Genomic DNA, 27,880 nt, shown 5'->3' on the forward strand with positions numbered 1-27,880 from the left:
TTATCTCAAAAAAACAACTGACATTATTGGACAATGAAAACAGGCAGTAATCTCTGAGCCTCTTTTATAACGCAAACCGAAAATGTACACATGTACAACATAATGTTTGCGCTAAATGTTGAATGAAAATTCAGAAATTCAACATAGTTTCTTTAATTTGTAAAGAAAAAGGTATTGCTTCTATCTTCTGATATGGCACTATTGTATAAGAAATAAATTAAATAAAACTATTCTGCTCACCGCAAACAATGTTATACTACAGCTACATTTTGACATGGCATCTCAAGATATATACTGGGGGATGACTAAGCAGCAGACTTGGGTATCTTGTATTGTTTCTTAAGGAACTGAGAAGCCTCTGAATCGCCCCTGTGACACAATACCCGTAATAAAGTTTTTGTATCAGCACCCAGTTTGCTTCTGCTTCCCTGAGTCTCTAATCCACTGGCAGATCTCAAGTCGTCAATCAACTCACGTGTCTACAGTCAATTACAGATGTACAAACTATATTAGATATTGGTTTAAGATAGCAAAATTTGTTAAAGTAAGCATGTAAGTATGGACTATGGTTATTTACATTTTGTTTGCCATATGTTATTTACATTTTTTAAATATCTCTGCACATAGAATACATAGAGATGAAATTTCGGCATAAGGGGCTTAAGTGCTCGTATATTGGTCGCTATCAATGTTTTCATTACAAATGACCAATTTCCCACCTTCCTGCCCCATCCTCAATAGAAAAGAAAGCATGATTTCCAAATCTCAACTCAATGGCATGAAAGTTCTTGAATTTTAATTTTTTCAACCAAAAGTCACACGTCATAGTAACTGTTTTTCACAGCACAGAAGAGGTGCTCTAACATCCTCTCTGTGCACTAACTCCTAAACCCAACCCACGCATACCTATACATTAAGTTAAAGGGAATTCTGCTTTAGCATTTTTAAAAGATATTTAGACCCTGTTTGGCAATTGGCAATTAGCGATTAGCTGTTAGCGGTAGCGGACTGAATTGGCTGTTTTGACTAGCTGATTGAACTTATCTGTTCTGAATAAAATTGTTTGGTAAAAAGATTTTCCAATTAACCTTTTGTATTTTCACTACACATGGAAAATCATCTAACTGAAACAGCTCATCCAAGTAGCTTTTTCAAAATTAGCTTATTGGGTCCAAACCGCCAACTACCAAACACTACTATTAGAGGTTTCATTTTGGTCAAACCTCTAATTTGCTTCAATAAGCTAATTTCTTCCCAAACCGCTAACTTCCAAACACGACCTTAACCTTCACTATGTAACTCATTAGATATATAACTTTTGGGCAGGGACCTTACACATGTTATATTTTTTAAAAAGCGCCACTTACAGCCACTTTGAGTTTTTTATTCAAAATTATATCCTTACACGTTGTACTGGAAATGAAAGAATAGTGGCTAAAAAATTCTGTCAAGAACATGACCACCTGTTTTCTACGATCATGCATGAGCTAGCATCTCCTCTAACAAATAACAACCATGACCACATTGGCTTTTAATACTTTAGCACAACCACATTGGCTTTTTATACTTTAACTCAACTTCGTGTATAGAGCAAGGTTATCATTATACTATTTTCTTCTTGCCTTTGTACATGTTAAATGAGTCTATGAATTTCTCAAAACTTTAATGACAGCTTAAAATATAGAGGTTTATCTTATTTGAGGATTACTGTTCACCTTTTCGGCATTGTGGGTAATCAGAAAAGTGATCAATCAGACTCTCTAAATAATATATTATTATTTCCTATTTACATTGGTATTTGAACGTCTAAAGATGGTATTCAAAAGTCTCCTAGATGCTTTACTCTGGTTTCGAGCATTGTAATCTTTAGGATTATTGGGATTGATGAAGAATGGTGGTTCTGGTAGAAGATAAAAGGTGATGACAATGGAAGAAGGGAACACCTGTCTTACTGAATCATTATAAAGATAAGCAAATTTTAATAATCTCGCAAATTACTAGAATACGAAGAATTGTTTTTTATAAAAATCATTAATAAAGTGGCATGTCAATATTTGTACGATTTACTACTCGTAATGTTGGTCATGTGGTCAAGTGGGGTTGACACTGAACACAAAACTGTAGACAGGGATTAATAATGGCAACTTAATCTATGCAACTCACAACATTGGACATCCTGACAATGTGTGATTCGAGACCACATGAGAGTGACAGAGGATGCATTAGCAATCTCTACTAGTTTATGGAGGCTGTGCTACCCAATCCGTAGATTTTAAAAATATTTACAATGTATAGGTAAATATCTTCACAACTCGCTAAAATAAAATATTATTTTACTTCTTCCATGTAACAAGTTTATAAAAGCCATCCCCGTGAAGCTTCCTTAGAGAAACAACTGTTTATGAAAAGCATTATAACATAATAAATTCCTTCAGAATTGGGAAAGAACTAACCTCATAACCAACCAATTTGATCACTTGCCGAACACGTGCAACTTGATTTTCCACGACTCCACGGGGAAGGCCATCTCCACCAGATATAAAAAATTCCTAAAATAGTAAAAGAATTGGTAAAACAGAGGTTCTCATCTATTTAATGCTTCAGGAATCAGGATAAGATATTATATGCAAAAAGTTACAATTTGTATCTGGTCAACATAACATGGCAAATATTTCTCCTTGGCTACTTAAAAAATTAATACCCAATTAGCTTGTAAACCTACCTTTAAAAGCTCTAAATCTTCTTCCAATAACTTGGCATCTGCTGGGTAGAATAAGCGAGATGGACCCCCATCCAGTAGAACTCGGAGTAAACCGTCCTGGTTAAGTATGATAATATATATAAAAAGATAATTTCATGATCTAAAATAAAAGACATAGGACAACAGACAAACCAGTGATGCTTGGAGGAGGCCTGTCACAATTCTATCCCTTAGTGGTTCCATGATGATATCACACAATTGATTAAGTACCTACAAGATAGAGCAGCTTAGAACTTCTAGTTGTAGCATCAAATGATTTGGATATATAAAACCAGTACAAACTTTATAATTGAAATATCAAATTGGGCATTTAATGGATTCGGCCTTGGAACATAGCAAACGAATTTTTATTATACATTCGGTATGTGTGATGGAACAAGATGAAATCTCAGATTTCATAGTATACCACAACAAATTTATTGAGTTCGTTCAAGTAGAACAGATTGTATGATTTAATGGGCTTCAAAACTCTTAAAAAGACACCTACAAATTATCAAAAGCTTGTTTTGCATGAAATAGTAACATAATACAACGGCATACAAATAGGAATGTTTATTTGGGAGTGGTTCACCATGTCCTGAAATAATGCAAAACTACGAATATGTCCAAGGACACAATGTTGACTGGCCAGTAACACAAAAACCTTAGTTCTTAAAAACAAATTGAGCCCAACCTGTATATTAGACATTCTCGATGTGTACCTTTAAGATTTACCTAGTTTAACACGTACTCACTCCTCTACTGTAAATCAAAATATGCTCATTAATTTCGTGTGCTTCAACTTCAATGAGTGTGTAATGGTTATTCTACTCAATTGCAATTCCAGTGGTAGCTAAAAATGATCATTTTTACATCTTGTATATTAGAAAAGCTAAGCAATGCAAATCTTACCAAATCAAGTGGGTCGATAAGTGCCTCCAACCTACTTTGGGAAACAGTAGGTTTGAATAAGTTTTCAATAAAAGGCTCCCTCAAATCCCAAAATATGACCTTTGTTCCTGTAATAGCACACATTCAATAAGAATAGTAACAAAGGCAAAACAGTAAAATTAGTTCAAACAAAAAGAGTTTATCATATCTAATATAGGGATAGCAAAAATACACATAACCAATCTCACCAGTGAACTCACAAATCTGGTCAATTGCGGCGTTAATATCTTTTCTACTTCCATCAAATGTGTCCCTTCTTATGGTCTCACCTGATTGTCTCTCTGTAAATGATAATAGTTGAAGATCAAAATACTAAATACAAAAATTATATGTAGCATAATATTCTATCTATTCTACACATATAGTTGGTTCTTCGGCACCAACATGTCATTCACTACACATTATTCACATAATATTAAAATATCCAGTTATCCACATCAAAGAAACATGCACAACCATCCACCAAATAGCTACTGAGGCTAACAAGGGTAGCCAGACACAGACTTTTAGCAGAAACACAATCCTGAATGAGTCATCTCACAAGTAAAAGTTCGGCCAACCTCACCAGGTTGCACCAATTTCTACCTTGAATGTACAGGAGGCACCCTAAAGATAGACGCCCTTAGGTGTGACTCTTGAGATACCAAAACAGCAGGCAGGTCCAAACAGAACTACATAAGCAGCCTTAATCATGCAAATAATCATCCAACATCCACAAGAAAACCTTGAATAATAAAGAATATTCAACAGGTGCCCTGTCTAGGTAAACCACTAGCACATGACTCAGTAGATGACCATAGCCACCTCCACTGTTACTTTGTTAGTAATCGTCCATTTAAATTGGATAGGTGCAGCTGTCTAGTTAGATATTTCTCTGGTTCCTCTGTAAAACCATACATGTGCCCTAACCCTTCGCTGAAGAAGTCCGTTTAAGAACATTCCATGCAGGTTTTTAGAAATGTAGAAAGCATAAATGCTAAGAAACCACCGAGAAAAGCCAGGCAACAATTTGGGACTTACCAATTAGCATTAAGATAACAATTCAAATTACCAGATAACCAACACAGAGGAATAATGTATACAAGTGATAAGTCCGATGGCTATGCTTATCATTAAGTATGATGTTATAATCATAAGAACCTTTTGGAGTATATATTCCTAAATATAATATGGTGGCAATTTATGTGAATGAGAGTGCTAGGTTCAGACTGATCCAGTAGATAAACTGTTTGTGCCACAAAAGGCATGTTAGTGAAACATGTGACAAGATTGAGCAATCTGTAAAGCTTTATCAAAATAAATTAGCTTTTTAAGCAATACTATAATATATTTGAAGCACTTTGCTTTGACGGAATGATGGAGTTCATGTAGTTCTTTAGTAGTAACTGAAACATGCTATCCTCTATCTACTACTTTCCTATTCTGAGGATACAGAAGCAAGGAAACTAATTATGGAATATGAACTAAATAGAAAAACCAACCCTACACACGTTGCCAAAGCACCAAGCCAGGGTCACTTGGTCAGCACCTATGTATTTAACCAATTAACCTATTAACTCTGTGTAAAGTTACCAAATCTTTATAATCAAATCTGATGAAGCACCTCAGCCAGATCAATCATCAATGGTTAGCTTGAAAACTTTTACCCGCTTGAAAGTCAGAAAATGAAAATCACATGGACTGCTTTATTTCATAAAGAGTGAAGTAATGCAAGTAATGCTTAAAATATATTATTCCAATTTCCTTCAAGCATCCATTGCCTCCTTTCCCACATTTAACCCAGGGAAAAAGAAAGATGATAAACAATACAAATGGATAACAGTGAAAGCACAGAAAGATGGGGATTCAAGAAACCAAACGCGATTGGCTTATGAATTAAACTTACTATTAGATTTGTCATTTGGCATTTTTCTCATCCAGCGCTCCCAAATGCTATCTTCCAACCTAGTTAGCTGGCTAATGGCATACTGTTATTTAAAGCACAAAAAAGAAATGAAGGCTTGTTCAGAATAAGTTACAAGGAGAATACGTCTATTACTGAAACAGAAGGTAAGGCATCTTAAACATTGAAGCCATAACAAAGCGCCACATAATTCAGTAATATGCAGGATCTGAAACGCCACCACTTATAACTTGTATATCTAGAGTACTTCTCATGTAAACAATGTTTAACAAAGCGCCACATAGTCCAGTAATATGCAAGATATGTAACGCCACCACTTATAACCTGTACATCTGGAGTACTTTTCAATGTATACAATGTTTAAACATAGACAAATTACATGAATTTGCATCCCTAGTATATATAATAACATTGTTTCACTATAAAAGTTTGCAACATTTTTTAGTACTTACCTTTCACCGGCTTAAAATTAAATTTGAAGTAGAAATTGTATAACAATGATGCCGAAGTAGTTTTAAGCATATTATAATGCTCATGAATAAGTATTTAAGTATAACAATATATGGTGGTATAATGAGTTAACTGAATTTAAACAACCTATAAATTGGTTCTTACGAGAGGCCAGCTACAGGATGTAGGTGAAAGGAAACCAGCAATATGCCAAACATTTCTCTATGTTCGTACAAGATGAATTAGTTAATGTACTTTACAAACCGTAACCGAGTAAATATATATCCCAACTCCCAAGGTAGTAAATTGTAATTTAATTTCACAAACTGTAAATGAGTCTATGTATACCTATGTTACCCGGACTCGGGTATGGGTGTCGGACACGGGTTCGTATCCAAGTGTCGGACTCGAAAATATTCTGAAAAATTTACATGTTTTCGGCCTAAAATAAGTGTCCAAGTGTCTATACCCATGTCCGAGTGTCGAGTGTCCGACATGGGTACTCGAAGCAAAATGAAGAGTCTGGGTAACTAAGATGTATACACAAGGTCGCAAATAATATATTAAATTAACATTTGCCATGTTCCAAACTGTAATATTATGGTACTATGTAGTATATATGACCGCAACACCAAAAAGTTAACAAAATAAATACCAGATAGACACATCATAACTAGTCTAGATTATAAACTTGAAACTTTAGTGCCACAGATTTCCTTCACAATTCAGCTACAATGACTCAGCACAAACAGTAACCTATATACAATTTCTTGCTCATCCACCACCCAACTCTGCCAAATAGAAAACAAAACAACAAAAGAAATGTTCTGGAAAACCGGTGTTCAACTTACATAAAGTGTATTTAGCTGAACACATAGTGTTGGAGTTGTCAAGACATTAATTTCACTAGACTTTCTCATATCAGGGAGCCGTGGATCATGTAGTTCCTTTTTTACAAAAACCTTCAGTGCTACTTCCTTCCTGTATCGGGTAAGAATAGGTACAGGGGGGATTATTTCTTCTTTGCTAGCTGCAATGGAAGATCCAAAGGTCAATAAAGGTATTATGAAGAGAAGGCGGCACTATCGAATGATGAGCCGACAACAAATTGCAAAGATAATCAGCCAGAAGTTTGTCGGCTATTGTAGGGTAGTGAAATAAATCATTCACATAGAAATTTCAGTAAACTAAAAGGTAGCATGCTACGTGCAAGAATAAAGCATACACACAAAAAACTAATGCTACACAAATATACAGATACAAGTTAGTCCCGGATATTAATCACATTTTCTTGTCTGTTTGTAACAGAGTATCGCCAGTAAAGTACATTAAATTAGTGCTCATCCAACTAAACTAGGAAAAAATATGTATTATTACTAACATGACACAGCTACACATGTTACCTTTATAGGCTTTAAAAGTCCATCACTTGAACTGTACCATAGACTCTATCAATATTAATGTTAGACAGTCTATCAACCACAAATATGTTTCACAGTCTATGCATCATACATATGACTCATAAGAAGAATGTTTATGCAAAAAATGCTGAGATGAAGACAAATTATATTGAAACACTTCTTTTGTTGGGATAAGTGACCAACACAAGCAACACACATTTGACATTTTCTCTCTCGACATATTCCAAGAAGAATTATGAGAGCTAGTCTAGCGCCACAAATAGATGAACTTTTACTTCTCATTGTTGACTTTGAGATCATTCAGCTTGCTTATATTATCTTTTTAAATTATGAGAACATCTGGCCGCTCAGAAAAAGTTCTGACTTTTTGGGGAAGGGAAAGAATTTGGGCTCCATGTTTTCTTTTCTAAATGACAATAACAGGAATAGTTTGCATGATGACTTCTCTAAATTTGTTAAAGCATGGTTCTATCTCATAGATGGATGTCACAAATCACATAGACATGAAAAAAATTACAAAATTATTAAGAATCAGTTAAAAGCAAAACATACCCAACTTATCAGTAACATGCTTTGCATACACTTGAAATGCATTGTCGATGCCACGGAACAGGCTACTAAGTTCTCCCAATCTCATGGGAACCTTGAGAGCGAAAAATTGATCAACAGTCTGTACACGCAGAAGAAAAAATACATACTGCATTAGACTCTACCTTCATTGGCATTTCTTTCTACCAATTCCTTGGACTGAAAATGACAGTGAAAGTAAATGAAAGAAAGGATTAATTGCTCAAAATGATGCAGTTCAGTAAATTTTCTATAAATTGGCACTAATTCTAGCTTTTGACTGCACTATCTAGGCACTGAAAGGACTCCTCTTTGCTATTATCGATTAATTTTAAACAGTGTCTTCTGAAAGCCGACATCTTAAGATAAGTTATATGCTAACAAATCACAGATAAGTTCTTTGATGACATTGTCCGTGATAAAGAAAAGACCTATCTGAATCATACCCAGGGGCCAGGAGTATGATAATCACCAATTCATTCCCCAACTTTTCTCTAATTAAGTCTTCATCTTTCCATATTTACTTATCGACTTCTGGAGAGGATCATCACAAGCTATTTCATCTTTATATATGAATGTTTTCAAATTTTATATTGATGCCATTGTCACAAAAATACTTTCCATTAGAACTCTTCATCCATCAACTTAAAAAATATTTGGTTCCTTTACAGAAAATATATTGTGGTATTTTTGTTGAAGTTGTCTGCATTATTTATTTAAACTAACAACTATATGATAATTACTAGTCTGAAAGGGAGATGCTACTTCCACAATGATAAGCTAGCAATTATTATTTTAAGAATACTATTACTATTATGTTTGGTTTCAAGATTAGACTCCCCAAGTAAATGGAAGAAAAGGGTTTAGTTTCTAAAATAGATTATGGCATGTTCCAGGAAGTTGCCTTTCAAATATCCGGTGTCAATATGTTTACCCTCTTAGTCCTACCCAACAAAGTCAAACTAGATTCCGAGTAGATACATCCTCCTACATCTCATGCTTTGCAACAGCATCTGGGCGTCCCCACGTACACATACCTCCATCGAGGCTTGAACTCTCCACTTTTACTACGAAGTAGGAGAGAGTGCAGGCTAAGCATTGAAGACAACTGGAGTTTCTTCTTCTTGGCAAAAGTAATTTCAAGTACAACACACACACACACAGACAACGCTATGAAGTTTGATTATAATAGTAAAAATAAGAAGTTGATAAACAAACCTCCTCCACGATCCTGTAAACCTCAACAATTGAGCTTCCATGCCGTTGCTGAGGTGATACTGGGTCCCACCGCTGAAAATATATAAATATTTTTACAAAAGACAAAATAATATACAAACAAGCAAGCAATCACTATCATAATTGATATTGCAGTTCCTACGGACAAAATTACTATGTCTAAACGATCATATTGAAAAAACGAGAAAGTTAATAATCTCTAACCCCCCCCCCCCAAGAAAGTAGAACATGGGAGAAATTTAATAAAATTCCACTGAAATATTGTATTTTAAAATTCCAAGAGTCAAAAGTCCAAACTCTTTTAAGATTTATCGTAAAAAACTTAAAATTTCTTTGTTTTTTCCAAGTAATAGCAAACTTTTAAATTACCTCCTGTTGAATTGCCCTTTCAACCCAACTTAAGATTCTTCCAAGTTGAGAGTTAACCCATCGTAAAACCAACATGCCAGATATTGTTTCAAGCTACAAAAAGCAAAGAAATGAAAAGACAAAATGAAATATAGAGTACTTTGTATTTAAGAGTTTAACAGTGTTGCTATTAATCAGTATATCGAAGTAATTAGCCAACTACATTTAAAGTCAGTACAAAAAGCACTATTAACAAATTATTGCAGTGTAAGGCTACAAAAAGTTTGACGAGATGAAAATGCAATTTTTTCTTCTCTTCATTCTTGCTCACCTTGTACAAAACTAGTTTCTTATAGTAAGAGTCTGCAGTTCCTTCTTCGCAAGTAGATGTAATAAGTGCAATTACAGACTGCTCAAGACTATCAGCAGCAGGAAATACAGATACAACATCCTCCGTAAGATGCTCAACTCCTTCAAGGAACGGTTTCTGAAAAAAGGAAATTTACAGAAGCTTTTCATCTGCAATACAAAATACTTGAACAGAAATAAAAAAATTAACACAAATTAAGTATAAGCATACCAACTTGATCCCATACAGCTTATGAAGTATAGATGCTGACACAGCAGGTGCTTGTGGATGTCTTTGAGATAAGATTGGCATGAAAATGATTGCATCTTTCTTCAAGAGTTTCTTAGTTTGTTCGGCAAGTATTGCCAACAGATGTTCATCAGATGCACCAGATGTTTCTACATCATGCAATATCTGTGCGGAAATAATTCAAGAGCAACGTGACATTTTGCTCCGATCTCAATTTAAGAAAAAATATATGCTACAGAACGTTTGGCACCAACACCTGTTTAGTTACAATTGTTAAACGGCATTCACTACTTAAACAAGTTCAAAATTTGTCCTACTACATTCTAGGCCTCATTTTAATTTCTGTTGAATATAATATATTACCCAATTAAAGCCTCCTTCTAACGCCTTAAGAATATATTATATGACCTAATAAAGGATTCCTAAATTTTGGAAGTGTTGGATACTTAACAATTTCTTAACAATTTCTTACATCATCTCCAAAAGACTATATTAATGCACATGGCTAAATTCTTAATATTTATTGTAATAAAAAGACAAAACAAATTAACATCTGTTACTTACTAATTTGATCTAATAAAGGCTTCCTTAATTTTGGAAGTGCTGGTTACGTAACAACTTCTTATATCATCTTCAAACGACAATATTAATGCACACGGCTAAAGTTATAATATTTATTGTAATAAAAACCACAACAAATAAACATTTGATACTTCCTAATTTGTTGTATCATTGTACATCCTTGTAGCAGGAAATTATTTCCATCAACGATGCCTCTATGGTGGAACTCTCACATGACAAATTGAAGACCCTAAACCAGGTGGGAAGGCTGGAAGGCTGTAGGGTGCAGCATATGATATTACTATGTTAAAAATTCATATGATCTTAAGTACTGTATCAAGTGAAAGCATTGACTAGCTACCATTCCTGACTACTAGAACCAGAAGATTCTACATCCCTAGCATTGTAGCCTAGAGGATACCCCTCTAATCCTGGTGAAAATAGGTCAAGGGCTCAAGCCTCCGTGGAGGCATGCATGTCTGAGTATTAAAATTTATGTAATAGACCAATATCCAAATTTAAAAAGGTACTTACAACCAAAAATGCTTTCTTTATGGATGACGATACATAAGCCTCTATCTGATCTCTGTCTGTGAAGTGTGCAGTTTGCCCATCCTGCCAAGCACAATAAAATCTTCATTTACAAAAAAACATATCAAGATATGCAACACCAAATACAATTTGTAGATTCAAGTGCACAGTGGAGATCCGTAATACAATTCTGTTTGGTATGTAGGATGAGCCTATCTGAGTGATTCCCACAAGTCAAGTTCCATCAGATTACTCAGATCATATGCAACATATTCAAATGTGAGAATAAAAGACCCTCATTACATACCAATTCAGGTTCTTCAAGCAGAATCCTACGGACAACCATAGCTAATGCAACTGCATTCTCCATCATTGTTGACCCCTGAAGGAGATAAGACAAATATGGAAGCTTTTTGAAGGTTCAAATAATCCAATAGAAAACAAAGAACAAAGCAGATGATGAGATTACAGTGTGCATGGGTTTATACATAATCCCCTCAGTTACTGGTCTTCTCCTCCTTTAGTTGCATAAGATTGAAATAGATATATTTACAATTTAGATATTACTGTCAAATTGAGTGGTAAACAAAGGAAGGTATGCAGAATGGATTGGACATGCTAAACTTTAAATGTAAAAGTAAATCTAAATGACATAACAAAGTATCAACAAGTATTCAAAAGAATTTTTAATGAAGTTAATAGAAAATCTTGATAAGAGATCCATAATCAGAGTAACAAAAAGATCTGTTTGCAATTTGCAGATCACCTCTTGTGAAATTTTTTAATAAGCTCATTATTTGAACAGTTACACTTTGAGACTTGACAACTCGATATGTTACCATGTAGCTACATCCGCATTGTTTTTCGTTCAACTCAAATATATTTCTGGTTTCTTATTATATTCAAAAAAATTATTTGAGTACAAGCTTCACTGTAATTAGGAGCAGATTGATATTGATCAGGACTTTCAGGCGGAAGCTGCACACACACACAGTCATTTGCTCGAACTCTCAGAATGCGTGGACTATTTCTACCAAAACAAATCAAAGGGTACAGCGTATTTGCAATCAAACATGGAACTAAAATCCCTAAAATGAAGTCTAGTGGAGAGGAATACACCTCTACTCTTGGTTAAGGTTGAGGGTTCAAGTGTCAGTTGAGGCATAGGTGCAAGAGTATTAAAATTCCTGTGATTGACCACTTAAAACAACATGAAATTAAATGTAAAACCCAAAAAGGGAAATACATAATCACTGGTCACTACACATGCAGTTAATGAAAAAAAATTCCAGGAAACAAGAATCACACATGCAGACTGACAAAAAAACCACGAAAGTACAATCTAGGCATGTAAACCTGCATAGATTAGAAAAAACAATATGAACATAATAGCACCTGTTCGGTTTAAGTAGTGTGCGTGTATTACGCATGAAGAGAATCATATCACATAATTTAATTTAAATTTTGTTAAAATACAAATTATCAGATGGCAAACAGAACTTGAATTTTAGAGATGAAGCATTTATTAACCTCAGGAAAATGTAAATGGTAGTCTCCTAGCTGCTTATCGGCCCATCTCTGAATAGGAAGTAAGAAGGATTGCAAGAAACTCAAGTCCAAGAACTTCTGGTCACTTTCAACTCTGCATTGTAAGCTTTTTAAGTGCAATCTCTCTTGAGGACCCCGTTGTTCCTTTAATGGTATTTTATTTAACTGATCAATGACATGCCTTAAAATCCCTTGCTCCCCAGTGATGACAAACTGTAACAAAAGACCCAAAGACTTAATAGTAACAAGAGTTTGTCCCCTTTCAGGATTAGACATCAATGACGTTAGAGAAATGAATCAAACAAAGAATATAATGAACAAGTGAGATTAATTAATAAGAAACAAAAAGAAACAGTGTACAAGTCTAGTTGTCATTATAGAAACAGCATGTTGGCATTCTTACCATGTTTAGAGACTACTAGCATTTGAACTTAGCATTGGAATGCATTCAATTACCTAATAGCTTATCTCATTTGATATGCCCAATGCCCGACCTAAAGGCTGAGAAGGCATTTTGCTGCTAACTGGAACCCATCATTTTGTATAAAGTATTTCGCAGAATGTAAAATGGGAACTTACACGCCATTAAACTTTTGGAAATCTTCCTCCTTAAATTAGCCAAGTATGAAGCTTGTCTAAACATATATCTTTTAAATTATTATATTTATATTACTGAATTTAGGTAAACAAATCGATTCAATTTTTTTTTTCTTAAATACTCTTTATCCCTTTCTCTACAGGCGGATTTAAATGGGCATGGAAGGCCATTCAAACTGAGATGCATACTCTTTTTTCCAGGCTGTCCAGTAATAATATTATTGGGAAAAACTCGAACAGGATTAAGAGATGCATACTATTCAAACTGACAATTTAATACTCCCTCCCATCCCGTAAGTTTTGGCTTGTTTGACTTTTGATGGTCAAATTGACCCAACTTTGACAAAAAATTACATATGTGATATGGTTAGGAACAATCATAAAAACTATACCGTTAGAAAGTATATCCAACATACTTATAATGTATCTTTTAGATTTTTAATATTATAGGAGATTTACATGCAAGTTGTAGTCAAAGTTCGGTCAATTTAACTACAAAAAGTCAAACAAGCCAAAAAATCTGGGACGGAGGGAGTACTTTACATATGAAGATTGCAGGATCGAAACTGGGAATATTCATATTTTGTGTCAGAACATTTATAATTGTAAGTTTTTTTACTAGATCGCAAAGATCAGATTATAAGCAATTAGAACAAAAGCAGGAAAGAAAAGTATTACACCCTTGCCCCCATTTTCCTAAAGGCCACACTGAGAAAGGATATTCCAGCAACGAAAAGATGCACACACAATCAGCATAAATGATTTTTGATAATGCTGGTAGACAAATTATTTCAAACACAATATGTAGAGATGTAACAAATGAAATTAATTAGGCTATGATTTTTAATCTAAAATTTCTCATAAAGCACACAGCAGCACAATACCTGATGGAATAAGACCCATGCATAGCAAGTGTAGTGAATAGTCTCTGTAATTCCCAATATTCGCCAGGTTGACTTTAAAAGCTCGAGAATTTCTTCCACCTCCTGAATATTATACAGGTGATCTATACTTGGAAACATATGAAAAAAATCATAGAAGGTTTTCATGTGTGTTTACCATAAAAAAAATTAAAAATTTAATTATATCTTGTATTACCAGACTTCTCAAACTAATTTAGAATTTTAGCCCTTACATATATTTCATTAAACTCCATACTCCCATTAACTTCTATTTATTTTTCTTTATTTAGTGCTACCAAGTATGTCAGAATAATTAACTTATGTCAAGTTGATTGTGCAGCTTTAAAAAGTTTAACTCTCTTTTGTATAGTAAAAGTATCTGATATCTTATAAGATAAAAACTTCATGCAATCATCACTTATTATGTTAAAGCATACACAAACCTCAGTAAGCTTCCCTTCATCTAAAACATCAAAGACACTGAGGAGCAGTTTCTCATAAAGCCTGACATTTAGGTGATATCCATCTGCCCAGTGACATACTTCACCAGTTAAGTCACCTCTAGCCGGCCTCTCTGCAAGTGGAATGGCAATCTCTCTCAGAGATCTTAAGCAATCTGTCCGTTGTAGTTCACCCGTAGAAGGGGGAAGTGACTGAACAAAAGTTTTTGAAAATGATAACAATGTATTAGATAACCACAAGAGCATGATAGATTATAAAACAATGAGCACTAAGGTAAAGTGTAAGCACAAAACTTTTTAAACAAAAGCAGCTAATGTTATTCTTCTTTTCCCTTCGATTGGCCCAAAATATTTTTAGCAGTCAAGTTTGATTGCTTAAGTTTTTGTCAGCAATTTATAATAATTTTGGTAGAAAGTAGAAACACAAGCCCTTCGTGTCAATACCCTGCCAACAAGAGTTTAAAGGCAAAGTAGCAAGAAGATTACTACAGTGACCTTATCTGAAATTGTCCGGATAATTGGCTCAATTTAAGTGCACCCTGCAATGCCTAAAAACACAAGTTGGATGGCTAAAGTTACTCTGGCCAAGAAAAGGAACGGTACATCACACTTTGTTGCATGGATATGACTAGTCATAGGTCAAAGCTCAGACTATTTCAGTAAAAAAATGTCTGTTCTCCTTTGTCTTAATAGCAATCAACCTTGTACCAAGCACAACCGAACCAATTCAATGTCAGGTGCAAAATACCAAAAGAAATAACTAGCATCAGCCTACGACCTTAAACTCGGAGACAACAGAATGGTGAAAGTAACAAAACACATAGGAAGAACTAGACACACGGAGTCATACTAGAAATAGACATGAACGCTGAGAACTTTCAGATCTTAAAATTGGTAACTCATAAGCTATAAGTATATAACAGTAATGACAATTTAAAGATAAAACAGTCAATTAACAACATACTAGTAACATCTGAGTAAAAACAAGAAGCATGTTGTAATAGCATGACTCCACCACACATACCTCAGATTCTTCAATCTTAGCCAAAAGGATTTTCAATTCACTTGCTCTGCGTGCAGACTCCCCAAACCCCACAGCAGGGTGATTAATAAGCCCTTCTTCCAGCATATTTAACTGCACTAACCAGCAATCAAAAAGATTTACGGATTCGGAGGCATACATAAATTTAATCAATACCACCCCCTCCCCCCCTCCCGAAAATAGCACCCGTCAAACAGTTACATCGGACCTGACAAAACTTCAACAGTTTAACTAATTTCTTGCTTCATGTTTAAATAATAAGAAGGTAGACAAAACAAATCAAACCTTCATTGTTACACTGTGATGGTGCCACAGCCTTCGTAAAGTGCATCACGATGACAAGGAAACAAGGTGTCCTTCAGCATTAGGTTGTCCCCATATATATTTATATATATATATTTGTAATGGTCTATGCCAAAACAGCCTCTCGTAATATATAGGCTTATATAGTATAGTATATAGGTAGATAGATAGATAGATAGATATTCTGTTCAATACTTACATTATGTAATTATAACTAATATACAGATATATAGAATTAGATAGGTGAAAAATCCCAGAACAGCGATAATCAAAAGATTCTGCAGTATATTGTACAGGGGTTCTACAAAATATTTGGATCTGCGCATAACCTCTGGTTCTCACAATTCTCACACTTTTTTGGTTCTATATTATTAGCCTACAAATAATATTTACCAACTGAATTTAATAAGAAAATAATAATAAGACTGACATAAACAATCCGTATAGAAGTTCATGATTTGCATGTAAAAACAAGGTAATTGACACAATGAAGAAAAACAAAGAGAGCCTCACTTGTCTATTTTGCCATCGTATGTAAGCTTTCTTGTCAGAAAACTCGCTCCGCGATATGCAGCATAACAATTCGAGAGGAATCAATAGAGTATCCATTCTTTTCCCCACTTTTCCAGCTAGGGCATTAAGCAGGCCTTGTCTTGTTCTAATATCCATAGCCTCAGAAATCTGTATTTACTCCCCAAAAAAAAACTTCAACAATAAATACTAATGATATTTTCCAATCTGATTTAAAGCAGGTTATAACTACAGAGGACATAAACAATTAAGCACCTGCCTAGAGGTTTCTATTTATCATCAAAAATAATTAAGAATGTATGTTTGTACATACTTAAAAAAAGCAGAATATGTGTCTACACATAGAAAATTGTATTATATGTGAAACTGTAAAGACATACGGGCAGCAGCGATGTCAACGTGGCAAAACCAGAACCAGCAAACAATTTCAGGGTGGGCCAAAACAAGGTTTTCTAAATTGAAAAAAATATAGTTTTGTAAAAACAGTATAAACTAAAAGTTCTATCATCAATTACAGAAAATTGATATTCTTGAAACCTACATGTCTTAATTTTGAATCAATGAGAGCCTGAGTGGTGGTAAAGGTGCTCTCATAGGATACAGTATATCCTAATAAAGGAAAAATAAAATCAATTACAAAAGTGGGGCCCCCAATCTTATTTATCTAACCCAAGAGAGTGTTTTGATGCACATTTGAACTTGATACATCTAAAACATAAGTATTCTATACACAGTGAACTGAATAAACTAGTATCTTGATAAACTTTTAATTTAGAACACACATCTTGTTGTGAGAAAGGAACTCAACAATAAAATGTAATAAATTCATATCTAACATAACAGTTAGTCAGTAAAATAAATGTTATAAACTGTGAGGGAACTACAAATGACTGATAAAATGGATCAGAGTAAATAATTCCTAGGGCATGCACAGATAAGATCTGAACTTTATACTGACAAGGAACAACAGAGTACAGAATCACACTAATGTGAGATTAGTGATATAATAACGCTAAACAAGAGGGAATGGCTTATGAGGATGCTCTCATTTCTCCCCATCAGGGCTCCTAGAAAATGACATAATTTTATATACATAATCACATCATATGAACTGGAATACAATAACGCTTCTTACAGGTACACATAAACATTGGGTCATGTTCCACTTACACTAACTTTAATCTTAGAACCTTTAACTACTATATATTCTTGTGCTGAACATAATATTGTTTTTATTATTAAATAAATATTTTACATAGTTACCTTTTTAACTATATTTATAAGAATGAAAAAGGAGTGTGTTATGTAAAAAACAATTTAATTTTCAAAAAATATTAAGTAATTTACAAAAAAACACGGTGTTCAGCCAACCCACACAAAAACACGCGCGCGCACGCGCACATACACACACACCAAGGTTATCACGGCGCCAAGTCGACCCTCGACACCCGAGTACCTTCGTGAAGACTAGTCGATTCTAGTCGCAAAAGGTCGACAAAATGTTCATTATACATATAATTACTTGATTTAATATATAATATAATTGAACATGTTAGTTTTATAATTTAAATCAAAAGTAATAGAATAGTAAGTTCTAAATATGCACGGTACACCACAATTATTGTTATGAAGACCCCAAGTCGGGTTACGAGACTTTTGGGCGACCTTCACGTCAACTAGTCGACGATAAGTCGGGTTTCGAGACTCTCGGCGCCTGAGTACCTTCGCGTCGACTAGTCGCTGACTAGTCGTCGACTAGTCGTCTTCGTGATAACAATGACACACACACTCATAGAAATTATACACATGTATTTATAAACACCTAACGTGAAAAGAAATATGATTTAAATGTAGGGCCAACTTTTGAAATAGAAAACACCCTCATGGGATGCAATTTGAGGGCAATTTTGTCAGCCTTTTCATATATAATAATATACTACATAGATTCCAAATACCTCCATCTGTACGCGCATTGTTTCCAGCAGACCAACCAACCCCGACATTTGCTGAGAGTTTGACATGTGGTCACTTTTTCCACGTCCAAGTTTTCTAATTAATCTAGACCTTTTCTCTTTCTTTTTTTCCTTTGACGGCACAATAAGTCCCCTGCATGTACAAAAACAAATTAAACCAGGGAAAAAAACTAGGGAAATTGACTCAATAAAGAAAAACACCATGCATGCTAGGCAATATGCTGAAGAAGATATACCCTGAAGCTCCTGCCGATGCTAAGAGTATTTCATATGCAGTTTCTCGGAGACCATCATCTGTAATACCTTTAAAGCAAAAAATAAAGATAAGCATTCATGTCAGTGTTACGTTCATGCAAGGTGTATGCAAGCGTAGTAGGCAATCATTTAGAACCAACTACTAACTTCTACTCCCTTTGTTACGAAATAGATGACTATGACCTAACTTCTGCTCCCTATGTTACAAAATCGATGACCTATGTGATTTTTCTGAAGCAATATAAAAGTCAATTTAACTTATGTTGAGATTCAAATTTTTATTTGTTCAAGTAATTTTTTTCTCAACAAATGACTTCCACCCATTGCAATATATTAATGTCACCCACTACTCCATCTGTTTTTCTCCCATCTTCAAACGCATCCATTTTATCTGGTAAGAGAAGTATGATACAACTAAGAGTTGTGATATTCAACAGAATCTTTCCAGATTAAGAACCTTGATCGGGTTGGAGTCTAGCCTGACACGTTTACTACCTACAAGCAACTCAGATGTAGTACAAATAATTTAATCCATATACTTTTCCTCCATCTTCAGACCCATCCATACTATCTGGTAAGAGGACAATAGAACTAAATTCAACAGAACCTTTCGAGATTAAGGTTCTTGATTAGCTTGGAGTCTGGCCTATCAGGTTTCTACCTGCAAGCAGCTTAGATCTAGTAGTAGTGATTTATTTTATTAATTTGCCTTCATATCATTTAAGTTTGCTAGTTATTATCATCTAAGTTTGCTTGTTAATATAGCAAACCTGCTAGCATGATATGTTAATTTAGCATTTAATTGTGTACAACTTTAAACCTCACGAAATATTAACTTTATTGATATTACATAATTTGGCTGCATAGGATGAGACACACATACAAAATATTCCACCTACAACAAAGTTGAATGATTTTAGGTACTAAATTTTTGTTTTATCTGAGCAAAAACGCTAAGAAGAGAATAAAACATATAACAGTAGCATTCAATCACTAACTGCTTCATCTGAACAAGACTGAGTTGTGAAAATAAATTGAGATTGACCATTAATTAAAAAACATAACATGTAGCATGTCGGCCAAAGGACACTTGCTAGTTGCCATCGACAAAAAACCATTATATTAAGGAAGCCATGTTGTCTCCCATCTTACCTGTTGCAAATGAAGGCAACCCTACGAAAATATCGGAAGCATCATTCAAACCTCTTCTTGAATATCTGCGACTATTAACTTCCTCCAAATAATCAACATCCTCGAAATCCTCAATATCGTCTACTGTTAGCTCTTGAAGTTTTGTAGAGTTCAAAGATTCTGATTTTGATAGGCCTGATAATTCTTCATCTTGTGCTGAATCAAGGGACAAAGAATTCGAGAGGTTTGGCAAAATGGGAAGTGATTCCATGGTGGGAACAGGTGGCGGTGGCCTTCTTGGAGGTGAACCTGAAGATTCAAGATTTGTAGCCAAAAAGAATTCATCGACAGAGCCTGCATTATTCTTCAAACATGGAACAGACAAACAATATAAAGAAAGTTACTTGAGTTCCTGACAGTTGAATTCTATATTTTAGGAGAACTTTAACATGAGTACTGAACTACAAAATAAAATATTGAGAGATAGATGCTTCAGTCAGCTATAAGGGGAGATACAATTTTTACATTAAACCTAATTCCTGTTATTTAGGAGACTGAACAAGAAAGTTGAACATTAAAAGATAAATATTTAAAATCTTTAATACAACTATATTTTGGTGCAGATACAACCTTAACATTGTGTCCGGATAGTCTACAAACTGTTCTTAAACCATCTACATTAATCTCGAAGCCAAACGAGGAACAATTATTTGCTTAAACAGGTAACTGAATTATAAAAGAAAGTCCTCAAATCTACTAGTAGTATCAGTTACGACTTTGCAATATATAGTGTACCAAAACAATAAGTTTGAGGGATGCAAAATGCATTGAGTAAATTTTGAAGGAGATTGGAACTGAGGGAGTTGGGACAGCAAAAAATATTATTACATATTAATACTCAGGCCAGTACAGAGCAAAACTCCAAATTGTTGCATAAGGGGGATTAATAAAAACAACTCCTGTCCTTATTCCTTGCTCCCGAGTTTTAAAAAGGAAGGAAAGCAAGTGTAAGGTAAGTAAAGTACTTCCACTCATAGTCGTGCTCCCGAGTTTTAAAAAGGAACAAAAGCAAGTGTTAATAAATGCAAATTTGGCATACTTTCACTCCAAAAATGGGATGAAAGTACTTTACCTCCTAATCACTTACTTCATTCCCTATTAAAAACTCGGGATTCCAGTTGCTTCCTTATTTACAAAACTATTAGCTACGGATATGATGGTAAGCATCACTGATTACATAATTTTTATTTAAAACACTAAGAACCCTGGTAATCATAATATCAAGCATCGGAAAATTTTTAACATACCATATGGGGAAGCGAAGTATTGTCATGGTAATCCCTAATAGCTTCAGATAATTCAAGCATTTCACCTACAAGAAATATCTGTGTGTAAATAACGCAAGCACATACAAAAGATAAAAATTAATTCTTCTGCTAAACTTGAAAAAAAAAATCTGATTAAAGACATGTATAATTTATATACAAGTACTTAGATGTAGGTTTTCAGTCAAATTACAAAGTTTGCTACTAGTATAGAGTCATTCGCATACGTTTTTATAATGTGAAGCATATAGAACTAAAATTCAGATTATACATACAAACGATAATGAGACGTCACTGACCTTTCTTTGCACAGCCGAGTACATAATCAACACTAACTTGATCTAAATCCACGTCATCTAACGAAATGGCTCCCGGTGGCATGATAACTTTCTTAATTAAGCTACCTGAAAGTAGAAAATCAAGAAGTATACGTCTATCCCGCCTATATCTTTGGAGAAGCTCCACAAAATTTTCCCTACAATAATCACATAACAAACCTTTACTTAGTAAATATATATAAAAGAAATCGAACTCTAAAGATCAAGAAGGTTCACAGATCTCCATTAGAGCAAGCTTAGATCTAGAATATAAAGAAGTAACAGAAAATGTATACACACAAGTTTGTAAGTAATCTTTGCAACACAGCAGAGATAACAGAATGTTTTTATAAGAGTGAAAGCAAAATCAACTAACTAAGAATGACAACTTGCAGGTCATATTTATAGACCTATAAGAGTTTGACTTTACTAAAAATGAATTGACTAGCTATATGGTTAACAGTCCCCCTTCAGATTGACATGTGAAGAAGATGGTGAGGAAGACACATTCAATCTGGAAAGGATGTGCCAGTGAGCTGTGCGTGACAAGCCTTTAGTCAGTATGTCTCTCAGTTGATGAGAGCTAGGAACATAAGTAGGTTGAATCAACTTCATTTGCACCTGTTCCCTGACAAAATGACATTCAATAGCAAAGTGCTTAGTTTTAGGATGAAAAACTGGATCTGCTGCTATATCAAGAGCAGCTTGACTATCACTATAGATCACAGTAGGATATGTCTGAGGAACAAGCAATTCTCGAAGCAACAAATGCATCCAGGCAAGATCACAAGCTGTATCAGCTAAAGCACGTAATTCAGATTCTGCAGTAGACTTTGAAACAACCTTTTGCTTCTTTGATTGCCAGTTTACAAGAGAAGTTCCCAAAAGTAAACAAAAACCACTAATACTGCGGCTAGTATCAACACAATTACCCCAATTACTATCACAGAAAGCCTTAAGTTGCAAAGTGGAATTTGCAGGAAAGAATAGGCCTTGAAAAGGAGTGCCTTTAAGGTACCTAAGTACTCTTTGCACAGCAAGCATATGAGGAACTCGTGGACGTTGCAAGAACTGACTTAAATGGTGTACGATGTAAGCAATGTCAGGACGAGAAACAGTAAGGTACAACAATTTTCCTATATATTTCCTGTACATTGATGGATCATCTAAAAGCACACCTTCATTTAAGGACAGTTTGACTGCAGTATCAACAGGCAAAGAAAGTGGCTTACTATCATCTAAACCAGCATCAATAAGTAAATCATGGATGAATTTTCGTTGATGTAAAAATATGCCAGAATCAGAACGAGTAATCTCTAATCCCAAATAATACTGTACCAATCCCAAATCTTTTATGTTAAAAGACTTGTCAAGAAAGGACTTGACTTGAGAAATAAGGACAGAATTGGTACCAGTTAGAAGAATATCATCAACGTAAACTAAGGCTATGATAAAAGAACCATGATGATTAAAAGTGAACAATGAGTAATCTGCTGTCGTTTGCTTAAAACCAAAAGAAAGCAAAGCAGCTCCTAATTTCTCAAACCATAACCGAGAAGCCTGTTTTAAACCGTAAATACTCTTATGGAGCTTGCAAACAAGTGGAACAACAGAATCATATTGAGGATACCCTTGTGGAAGTTCCATATAAACTTCCTCGGGTAAGTCACCATGTAAAAAGGCGTTATTCACGTCTAACTGGTGAACAGGCCAAGATTTTGCAGAAGCAATAGAAAGGATAGTTCGAACAGTAACCATTTTGGCTACAGGGGCAAACGTGTTGTGGTAATCTTCCCCAGCAGTTTGGGTGTAGCCCTTTGCCACCAAACGGGCTTTAAACTTGTCTATATCACCATTAGCCAAATATTTAACTCTATAAACCCAACGACAACCCACCACTTTTTTATTTGAAGGCAAAGGCATGACAGTCCAAGTATTGTTAGTTTCTAAAGCAAGAAGCTCTTTTGACATGGCATCAACCCAACGAGAATCAAGTACTGCTTGATTATAATTATAAGGTTCTTTGATTGCAGAAACCTTATTGACAGCACAAGAATAAACTGAGCAAGGAACGTTGGAGTAAAGAGCATAAGCAAACTTAACAGGATCAATGGGGCAATCTTGTAAAATAGATGTGGCAGAAACACAGCTATTAATAGGAGAAGAAACAGAAGATACAGTATAATCTTTTAACCAAGAAGGTTGTAGTTTCCTTCGCAAAGAAACACGAGGAGGTGGTGCTGTGGAAGTTATGGTAGGTGTTACAGTAGATACGGGTGATGACAAATGTGGTAAGTCAGAATTGACAAATGGTTCAGTGGGTGGAGATTGACTAACAAGATCAGAAGCAGGAGAACAAGGCTGATGAGAAATAGAGTTCTGTAAAAACAGATGAATTTCATGAACAGGAGTATCATACTCATCAGAAAAAGAGACAGGAGGAATAAAAAGTGGTGTAGAGGGAGAAAATTCCAAGAATGGAAATTGAGTTTCGTCAAATACGACATGCCTGGAAACATGAGTGGTAGACGTTAAAGGATCATATAATTTGTAGCCCTTTTGACGAGATGGATATCCAATGAAAATTGTCTTAAGGGCTCGAGCAGCTAGTTTATCACCTGAATGCAAAGACATATAGGCCAGACAACCAAAAGCCTTAAGAGTGTTATAATCGGGTGGTGCCTTGAATAATTTGGCATAAGGAGTGTCAAAAGCCAATTTAGAATTAGGCAACCGATTAATCAAATAAGTGGAGGTCAGTAAACAATCACCCCAAAAACTGATAGGAAGCTTGCTTTGAAACAAGAGTGCTCGAGTCATTTCTAGTAGATTTCTATGACGTCGTTCAATTCTGCCGTTTTGTTGAGGTGTATACGGACAGGTAGTTTGGTGGACAATGCCACACTTAGAAAAATAAGAAGATAATTCAGTATTAACAAATTCACCCCCATTGTCCGATCTAATGCATTTTATTTGACCATTAAATTGAGTTTGAATATAGGAATGAAAATCTTGTAAAGCTTGAGAAGTATGTTGTTTAGTTGGGAGTAAAATTGTCCATAATGCTCGAGAATGGTCATCAAGTAAGGTGAGAAAATACTTGCAACCATTGTTACTTGGGGTTCGATAAGGACCCCATAAATCGCAATGAACAAGATCAAAAAGATGAGGAGAGTATGAAGAGCTATTAGGAAAAGGAAGTCGACACTGTTTAGCTAAAGGACATGTATCACATGTAAGGTTATGAGAGGCAGAAAACAGTGAAGATAATGCTGGTATTTTGGTCATAAGACGGCTTGGCACATGACCCAAACGTTGGTGCCATAGTAAAGGCATAGAAACAGAAGTAGATGCAGCAGCAATAGGTAAAGTATAAGAGGTACGAGAAGAAGCAATACCAGTATGGTTATGAAGTTGATATAACCCTCCTTCAAGTTTACCAAGAATCTGATGATTGGTCTGGGACAGGCCCTGCATTACACACTCATTTGTAGTAAAATGAATGAGGGAATTGGTCTGTGAAGCTAACTTGCTAATTGAAAGCAAATTGAACTTAAAAGATGGCACTAAAAGAACATCATGAATAATAGTTGCGATAGGCTGCAACTTAACAGAACCAGAATGAGTGACAATAGAGGCATCTCCATTTGGAAAATTAACAGAAATTGATTCTGGTAAAGCCTTGAGATCATGCATAGCATTAATATCACAGCACATGTGATTTGTAGCACCGGTGTCTAAAATCCACACACTTGCTGATATATCGGAAATAGTAGATAAAGAATATGTGGTACCTGCCACATTGTTTCCAAAAGTGAAAGATGAAGGTGGTGTGGAAGCAGTTGATGTAGGTGAAGTACCATTGTTAGAGAAACACTGCATCAATGTATTCATTTGTTGTTGTAAGGCAGCCATTTGTGAAGTCCAAGATGAAGAACTGATGTCCGATACTGCAGTATTGCCAGAACCACTAAAAATAGAATTTCCAGAACCAGAATTTCCAGAAGAAATAGCACTACTGACTTGCATAGCATGATCAGTTTTTTGAGAAAAACCAGCAGAGGTATTTCCAGTGACGGATTTGAAGGACCTTTTATTCACTTTATTATTGGGATGGTAAGGATGATCAAGAGGATATCCTATCAACTTGAAACACCTTTCTCTAGTATGATTCTTGCCATGACAATAACTGCATTCTTGAGAGCTTGGTTTGCCTTGATTTTGTAAAGAAGATTGATGTCTGGGCAAATTTACCATCATAGCCAAGGGAGCAGTATTATGAAATTGGCGCTGCCTTTTTTCTTGTTTTAAAAGCATATATGCTTGATTAACAGATGGCCAAGGATTCATCATAAGCAAGTTACCCCTAGCTGCAGTATAGCTATTGTGCAGACCCATAAGAAACTGAATCAACCTCTTCTTTTCGAGTTGATCTTCCCAATTTTTGGTAGCACCACACGTGCACTTAACAACCGGCTCTAAAGCTCGTAATTCATCCCATAATCCCTTGAGCTTATGAAAGTAAAATTCAATGGAGTCATTACCCTGTTCTAGCTTGAACAACTCTTTCTGTGTTTCGTAAAACTTATGACCACTAACCACAGAAAAACAATCATTAAGTTTAGTCCATACATCAATAGCACTGTCCATATAATTCATACTGTTGCTAATTTCATCAGATACAGTATTGAGGATCCAGGTAATTACCATATCATTAACACGTTTCCAGTGTGGAAATAGTGTTGAATTGACATTAGGAGCAACAAAATCACCAGTCAAAATAACAAGTTTATTCTTAGCCGATAGTGCGATTTGCATCGATCGTTTCCAACTAGCGAAATTATCAGAACCGGTAAGTTTTTTTGAGATTAAAATCATACCAGGCTGATCATTATTATGAAGAAATAGAGGATGTGTATTAACATTGATAGTTGATACATCATCGAGATCTGAAGAAAGAGGATCACCTGTTTTATCAGATTCGTTAGTTCGTTGAGAAGTTTCACCTGATACAACATTTGCATACGATTGACGATGCGCCATAGTATAGAAGCTTGATTACAAAAGAATCTTACAAGAGAGATCAATAGATCGTGAGAGGGATCGTGCGAGAGAGACAAAACAAATCGTACAAAACAATTAACGATTAACAAATCATACGGAACAATCAACAAATCGTACGGAACAGATCGTACGAAAACGAGATCGAAAAATGATGAAGAACAGATCGTAGATTAACAATATGAGATTAAGTATACTGTATTTGTGCGGAAGGCTCTGATACCATCTAAAGATCAAGAAGGTTCACAGATCTCCATTAGAGCAAGCTTAGATCTAGAATATAAAGAAGTAACAGAAAATGTATACACACAAGTTTGTAAGTAATCTTTGCAACACAGCAGAGATAACAGAATGTTTTTATAAGAGTGAAAGCAAAATCAACTAACTAAGAATGACAACTTGCAGATCATATTTATAGACCTATAAGAGTTTGACTTTACTAAAAATGAATTGACTAGCTATATGGTTAACACGAACAATTCAGATTTAGTTCAGCTCCGTACATAAATGCAAATAAACAGATCACGGCATTCACTTAATCACACTAGTATAACTAGCGCATATAGATTCATTCACTACGAATATTCCTTAAATTTTAGTTTTGGACATAAAACGAGCAACACAATTAAGAATTACTACATCAAACTCATAATCCCAAAAATTAAACACTTAATAGAAACAAATGAGGCATCGAGATCTAGTAAAATTGTGCTTACTCTTCCATAACGAAACTATTTAATCTGCTTCTTCAGTACACAAACACCTGTAGAGAGTAAACACGAAACACTAGCGAATCAATTCACAACTTAAAATACTAGTGTGTGTGTGTGTGAATTGTATATATAAATTGAACATTACTGTAAATGCAATTAAAAAATTACATGAAAAAGAAGTAAATGAGCAGGAAAAAAAACACGAAAATTGAGAATGCTAAGAAGAGAAAGAAATGTAAATGAATTGAATAAATGTTGAAGAATCTAGTGTGTGGTGAGCTTACGGTGTGAATCTGTGAAGTGTTTGGCTGTGTGTATACTGTGTGTTTCTTTACTTATTCTTGCTCAAAAAGGATGAAATAGCCCCCGATTCAACAATAGCCACCCCGCAGAAATAGTTGTGCTACTATATATA

At 34.9% G+C, this 27,880-nt stretch overlaps 1 protein-coding gene across 4 annotated transcripts; it reads right to left on the reverse strand.

Moving 5' to 3' along the window:
• Positions 1-42: 42 nt before the first annotated feature.
• On the reverse strand, positions 43-27,880 carry LOC141664281 (protein unc-13 homolog). Of its 4 annotated transcripts, none has more exons than XM_074470203.1 (27): positions 27,801-27,880; positions 27,469-27,515; positions 21,674-21,849; positions 21,357-21,421; positions 20,071-20,413; positions 18,900-18,966; positions 18,646-18,796; positions 16,673-16,840; positions 15,839-15,949; positions 14,797-15,006; positions 14,336-14,437; positions 12,837-13,067; positions 11,614-11,688; positions 11,310-11,390; positions 10,197-10,379; positions 9,948-10,103; positions 9,638-9,730; positions 9,251-9,322; positions 8,018-8,135; positions 6,896-7,074; positions 5,577-5,658; positions 3,880-3,972; positions 3,653-3,759; positions 2,894-2,971; positions 2,723-2,818; positions 2,454-2,549; positions 43-479 (listed from the first exon to the last, which is right to left on the reverse strand). In XM_074470203.1, exons 2-27 carry the CDS (start codon positions 27,474-27,476, stop codon positions 306-308), a joined length of 3,315 nt encoding a protein of 1,104 aa, XP_074326304.1. In that variant the 5' UTR covers positions 27,477-27,515; positions 27,801-27,880; the 3' UTR covers positions 43-305. The 4 variants fall into 4 exon arrangements, with proteins under 4 accessions (XP_074326304.1, XP_074326303.1, XP_074326307.1 ...); XM_074470202.1 differs by having other exon boundaries at positions 27,750-27,857; XM_074470206.1 differs by having other exon boundaries at positions 27,786-27,804.

The sequence above is a fragment of the Apium graveolens genome, chromosome 6 (genome assembly GCF_009905375.1).
Source record: "Apium graveolens cultivar Ventura chromosome 6, ASM990537v1, whole genome shotgun sequence".
Taxonomy (NCBI): Eukaryota; Viridiplantae; Streptophyta; class Magnoliopsida; order Apiales; family Apiaceae; genus Apium; species Apium graveolens.

Coding starts and splice junctions, on each gene's coding strand:
- LOC141664281 (XM_074470203.1), bottom strand. Junction 16,841..18,645: donor CAATGCGCGTACAGATGGAG/GTATTTGGAATC, acceptor GAGTAAATACAG/ATTTCTGAGGCTATGGATAT. Junction 5,659..6,895: donor TTCAGCTAAATACACTTTAT/GTAAGTTGAACA, acceptor TTTAAATAACAG/TATGCCATTAGCCAGCTAAC.